We start from the raw sequence: 6,750 nt of genomic DNA on the forward strand, positions 1-6,750 counted from the left end.
CACCATCACCAACACTAGCAAAATCACTGAACAAAACAGCCACCGTTCGATCATTTGTGAAATCCAGATTATACTTCAAAACAGTTACTTTTGTTTTCACAATTCTACATGGAATGGGCCCAGACTACATGTACACGTTAATAGATCTTCCACTGAAAAACACCTTAAGGGGTGCAAGGAACTTCACCCTGTTATGTGTTCCCAACTGCAAAGGAGTAATTTACACATCCATCCACAGTGTTGGGTTTCCTTCTTGGCAACCAAATCGTGGAACTCCTTGCCAACAGACATAAGATAGATAATCGACTACCTATCCTTTTGCAAAAAACTGAAATCCTACCTCTTTATTAAATTCCTACTAGAAGATGGTTAACCTACTAGAACAGATCGTAATATGATGGTCGTAATAATATGAATCACTGTACTCTGTTCACTCCTATGGCCAATTCCTTGTCATGTACACATGATCACTTGTATAACCTGATTCCATGATTTGTATATATCACCTAAAAACTATAAGCCATGTCTGTGTAAAGACTGATTCCACTGATTTGAAAACATCATTCAGAAATTGTAAGCCACATTGAAATGACACTGGTCGGATAACGTGGGATATAAGAACCAATACATGGAAATGGAAATCACTGAAGGTTGGGTTTTAACCATGCACATCTATATGGATTTCCCTTCCTTGTCTTATTACCAAGTTTTCAGACAATCTACATTACCACCATAGGTAGAAAAAGCACAGAACAAAACCATGCTGCGGACACTTGGGTTTTAACCATGCGCATCCATACAAGTTTCCCTTCCATGTATTATCAGCAAGCTTTTCAATGAATCCATACAGCTACAAAGCTGGTGGAGCAATGGAGCAAATCCATGTGCATTTGTCAGCATTGGAGCAGACGGCCAGAAATGCACGGCCAGTAATTACTCCCTACCATTATCTGTTTAAAAGCTGGCTGCTTGATTATATGGGAGTTATATCTAAATCCTAATCAATTCAAATAAATTCAGTAAAGATCAAAAAGCCAAGGAAGACACAGCAAAAGAAGAAGCTTCAGTGTATGTCTTTTTCAGGCACAGAGTTAAATTTAGAAACAAGATCATACACGAAGCAAATTTTAGATGGATAGTCTATAAGTGTAATCAAGAAAATGGAATCTTAAATCAGCTATGTGGAAAACTCACAAAACAAGTCTGATACTGTAAAATATGTCTGTTAATATTTGTACAGAGGAAAAGGCCGGTGGGTTCAAGGACAATAAATTGAAGGCTGGCTATCCTTTAACCTCTCTCTCTCTCTCTCTCTCTCTGAACAGAAGAAAGCTCTGCAAAAGATACTGTATAAAGAGGCACCTTGATTCAGTGCGGACTCTGGCCAGACATTAATAATGTGATATTTAAGTGACACCTGCATTTACCAGCAATCACAAGACAGTTCAGGGAACCAAAGGTCCCCCAGCAGAGCCTGGAATCTTTAACAGGACATTCACTTGGAGAAACATGCCGGCCAGAGAAGATGACTGTTGTAGAAAGCTATAATTTATTAATTGTGAGGGTTTGCATCTCTGCCAGCCGAATGCTTGCAATTCTGTTTGGGAAGCCAGGCTTTTGCAATGAATGAATGTCCTGTGCACCACAGAACCCGAGAACATGTGAAACAACTGAACATATATATATATAACCATTTCAGTGACAGATGTTTCACTTATATTTACTGTCACCTACCAACATTTGCTTATTTCCGATCTGACGAAGAAGGGCAACCTTCGAAAGCTAATCAAGAAATGCATTAAGTTATGTCCAATAAAAAAGGTATCATCTTATTTTCTTTTCCATGTTTTATTTTGTTTGATTTCTATAGATTCTACATGGAATGTTGCTATTCCACTAGCAACATTCCATGTAGAAGTCAGTCCTTGTAGATCACCAATGTGGCCGCGCAGGCTTCTGCTTCTGTGAGTCTGACGTCCTGCACGTACGTGCAGGACGTCAGACTCACAGAAACAGAAGCCTGCGCAGCCTTCTACATGGAATGTTGCTAGTGGAATAGCAACATTCCATGTAGAATCTCCAATAGTAGCAACATTCCATGTAGAATCTCCAATGGTATCTATTTTACTGTCATAGTAATGCTTGAATGTTTTCACTTATATACACTGTCAGCTAGCACATTTGCTTATTTCCGATCTGAGGAAGAAGGGCAACCTTCGAAAGCTAATCAAGAAATGCATTAAGTTATGTCCAATAAAAAAGGTATCATCTTATTTTCTTTTCCATGTTTTATTTTGTTTTAATTCTATTGATTACCTTTAAAAGTGGACTAACACGGCTACCACACCTCTCTAAAGCAATGAGTGAAACCAACATTTATGAGCCAGTGCTCTGAACCGCCAGCTCTTCCAAAGTTAATGCCACAGCTTTATAACAGTCTTTTTGAGTGTCTCTCATCAAAAAGCGAAGGGATTTTAGTTGCTTTTCATTCGGTATTGCCAATTCAGACACAGATCTAGCAAAAGCAAAGTGTAAAAAGAACATTTACTAGACGCTGAAAACCAAACATCAACAGAATTGGAGTAGCCTAGTGGTTAGTGCTGTAGCCTGAGAACCCGGGGACCTGGGTTCAGTTCTCACTACAGTCACTTAATCCTCCATTGCCCCAGGTAAAAATAAGTGCCTGCTTTGATTGTAACTGCAAAAAGGTGGTATACCAAATCCCATCCTCTTCCAAATATGAAAAAAAGGTAAGTTAAATTGCAAAGGTAGGGGTATTTAACCCCCTTCCCTTCCCCACTCCAACTGGCAATGAGTAGCTTGTAACATAAATGAAAGGAATAACACCCAGACAGAGAGAATACACAGGACGTTTTCATAATAGTACAGCCAGCAACCACCACATCCCCTGGGTTTCCTCAGGCCTATCATTTCTTGTAGATTCTGCGGAAGGAGCTGTCACCCGGGCTTATTCTTTGTGTTCCTTACATGGCTCTGCCAAATTCCCCACCCTGATAATATATAATGGATTCCAATTATGCCATGCCCTGTTTAACCTTCTGAACCTTAATGCTACATATCTGCTTTTCATTACTGCTAATCTGATGTAGGTGTGGCTGCATAGATTGTCAGAGCTACAGAAAAAGCAATAAGCATTTTCTCACAGTGACCGCCCGGAGATCTGCATTTCAACCAGGCTCTGAAACTCTCCTTTGCTAAAGAAACGCACGGGTCCCTCTCCTAAGCTGCATTAGGTGCTAATGGACACCTGCCACAGGAAAACTGGACTAATGCAGAGCGCGCTAAAGCAGCCTGCGTTTTGCCACCTGCACGCACTAATTGCGTGGTGTTCGTTTTTTGTATTGTTTGGCAGGGGGCGTGGCAGGGGCAGAGAACTGGCATGGATGCACTAAGGGGCCTTTTTTTTACTAAGCAGCGGTAAGCCCACCGCGGGCTTACCACATGCCAATCCGGAACGACCGTCGGGCTACCGCAGGAGCCCGGCAGTAGTTCCCACCTCTAGCGCATGCCTTTTCCGGTGCTACCGAATTTGATCCTAGTTTTGTAGCGCTGGAACTTAACTGGCGGTAATCGCGGCCCGGTTACCGCCGGGTTACTGTGGGAGCCCCTTATTGCCATCTCGACGGATGGCGGTAAAGGCTCCCCGCTGACATGGCCATGCGGTATGTAATTCACTTACCGCACGGCCATTTCTTTTTACAGCCTTTCACCCACTGTGGTAAAAGCGGGCCTCGGCGCGCATGAAAAACCCACGCTGATGCTGGCGCAGACCCCCTTTTACTGCAAGTTAGTAAAAGGACCCCCAACATGCTAACATAACACGGGAGCCATTAGTGCTTCCTAAATAAGAGGTGGTAAGTCCTCCCGCGTTTATTCTTTTTTAATGGCCAGGCATTAATGCTGACATTAGTGCAGAGCCAGAAATGCAGCAAACAAACAGCCCTTTTTGACAGCCATGCTAGAAACAGGCTGTGGAGGGAATTTAGTAACCGGCATTGAAAAATTTCAGTGATAAGCATCATTCTATAAAGGGCACGTGCCTTATAGAAACATAGAATCATGACGGCAGATAAGGGCCAAATGGCCCATCCAGTATGCCCTTCCTCAGCAACCGCCAACTCCTCCTTTTTCTAAGGGATCCCACGCACCTGTCCCCCATTTTCTTAAATTCTGACACAGTCCTCGTCTCCACGACCTCCACCGGGAGTCCATTTCACGCTCCCACCACCCTATCCTTGAAATAGGACTTTCTTAGATTCCTCCTAATTTCCTAATGCCCTCTCATTCCAGAGTTTTCCGTCATTTGAAAGAGGCTCACCTCGTGTACCTTAACGCTACTGAGATATTTAAATGTCTCTATCAGATCCCCTCTTTCCCACCTCTCTTCCAGCGTATACATGTTGAGGCCCATAATATAGAACCGGGTTTCGCACAGATCCCATGCCTAGTTTTTGGGTACCGGACTTACGCCTACTAAAACCTGCTGTAAAGGCCGGCACCCAAGTTAGGCGCAGTTAGGCAGTATTCTGTAAATCCACAAACAAATGTTCTGAATGCCCCCAACATGCCCATGGCCATGCCTCCTTTTCAGATACACGCCATGGGAGTTTTGTGCCCTGCCATGTAGAATAGTGTGCATCCAGATGTACATGCAAATTTTAACGAGTGCAAATTAAAATCAATAATTAGATATTGGCACCCAATTATTGACAGTTCAGAGCTCATTATCCGATTTATTTGAATGTGCATCTCGGAAGCGCGCTCAAGGCTAGACTTGTAGCTTGGGATCCCATATATAGAATCTGAGGATTAGTGCACAGGAAAGGCCTGCGTAAGGATAAGTACATAAGCACCGCCACGCTGGGAAAAGACCAAAGGTCCATCAAGCTCAGCACTCTGTCTCCGAAAGCGGCCAATCCGGGCCCCAAGAACCTGGCAAAAACCCAAAATTTAATATTGATCAACGGATGCACTAAGCCATTAACTAGCATAGCTTGGTAAAAGGGCCCCACATTCAGCAGTAGGGATCTTTGAATGTTGCAAGCTGAAAACTCAGTTCACCCTTCCTGTTAGCAACTCCAGCTACATTATGCACCTCCCCCAGATTTAAATGGCAGCCATTCTCTCCCAGCATCACAATTCCTCTGTGCTAACTTGAAATCAGTTTTAAAAGAAAAAGAACCAGCAAATTGGTTGGGTACAGATGCAAATCTGTTATAGCCCTTCTGCTCCAGGAGAATGTTCATTCTTTGCTGATGCTGCTTCATTTTATAGGAGCAACACCAGAACTGGCCAAACATGAGGGATTCTGTGTGGGATCATTCCAGTCTACATGGGTCCCTTATTGGGTAAAGAGGGCCAGATGTGCTAAGCATGGTGTGTTTGTTTTTACATTTGTACCCCACGCTTTCCCACTCATGGCAGGCTCAATGCGGCTTACATGGGGCAATGGAGGGTTAAGTGACTTGCCCAGAGTCACATGGAGCTGCCTTCTTGGAGTACCTAAAATAGGAAGAATCCCTTTAGTGCTTCGGGTCTTTTATTAGGCAAAGGGATGCACAGAGATGTAACCTGTTGAAGCTACCAAGTGCATTCCTCGCAGTCTCCTCTGTTCCATTTACTAGCCCTTAAATTAAAGAAGGTATCATCTCTTCCCAGACCCTTTCCTATTTCTCTAGGAGGTCACTTTTTTTATTTTGAGGTTATAGATGCTCCTCCTCCTTACCTGTAGGAGGTGCCAGGTCCCCTTTCCTCCTTGATTTGCCTGTTCACGGCATCGGCCACAGCCCGTCCTTTGCCCTCACGTGGCCCTGATTGGGAGTCCTTTGCCGGTGAAGGTCCTGCTTTCCTCTCCTGGCCCTCTGCTACCTTCTCCTGGGGCTCAGAGCTCTCATGAGCTCGCAGCTTCTTGTCAGCGGGACCATCAGCAGTAGGCTTAGGGATCCAGGGATGGTCACCCCGCCGTGGGATGGGCCAGGCTTTGAAATCCTTCTTGTACTGTGTCTCTCGTTCGAATGGGGTGCCTGAAGGCTGGTACTCACTTTTGGGTTTGCAACTGGGCTCTGGCTTCACCTTCCAGGGCTTGTAGTCCTGTCGCATGACTGAGCCCAGGGGACATACGGTAGTACTCTGCTCCACTGGCGGCTCCCCAAGGCAGGGCTGTGTCTGTATGGCATGAGCTGGAACAGGACTGGGGCCTGCAAGAGGTGGTGGTGCTGGTTGAGCACTGTTGGTCACCTCCGAGTACTTGGTGAAGACCAAAGGCACTGCGATATCCGCCTTGTCCAGCTGGTTCCAGAATCGAGCGATGCAGCAAGCCCTGGTGATACAGGGCCATGCCATGCTGCTGGTGGAGTTATCAATTTTTGCTCCTTAAAAAAAAACCTATTTCCCCAGCTGCAACAACAGTCCTTTAATATATATATATATTTAAATATGATGCAGATAAGGGAAATAAAATCCAAAGTTACTGCTACAAATCTGCAAAACTGGACTTTTGCAATATTTACTGCAAAGGGTCAATCAGTTAAGACAAACAGATTTCAAACGTGTTTATCCTCGACCTTAAATCCAGAATATCAATAAGAATTCATCTCCTTCCTCTCCACTAAATTAAGCCATGGTGCCAGCAACGAAGGAGGCGACGGGGAGATGGCAGGATTCCCTTCCCCGCTACAGGCTGCCCGTGTGTCTGCAGCAATCAGGACAAGCCTGGTGCGATGGGAGAAG

The 6,750-nt window shown here is 44.5% G+C and overlaps 1 protein-coding gene across 1 annotated transcript in view; it reads right to left on the reverse strand.

Moving 5' to 3' along the window:
* MAP6 (microtubule associated protein 6) overlaps positions 1 to 6,363 on the reverse strand; it is an 88,222-nt gene extending 81,859 nt beyond the window's left edge. Inside the window, exon 1 of the mRNA XM_030199327.1 lies at positions 5,747 to 6,363. Coding sequence (XP_030055187.1) covers positions 5,747 to 6,363 — 617 coding nt within the window. The remainder of the gene's footprint in view (positions 1 to 5,746) is intronic.
* Between the last annotated feature and the right edge of the window lie 387 nt (positions 6,364 to 6,750).

Source organism: Microcaecilia unicolor, chromosome 4 (assembly GCF_901765095.1).
Source record: "Microcaecilia unicolor chromosome 4, aMicUni1.1, whole genome shotgun sequence".
Lineage (NCBI taxonomy): Eukaryota > Metazoa > Chordata > Amphibia > Gymnophiona > Siphonopidae > Microcaecilia > Microcaecilia unicolor.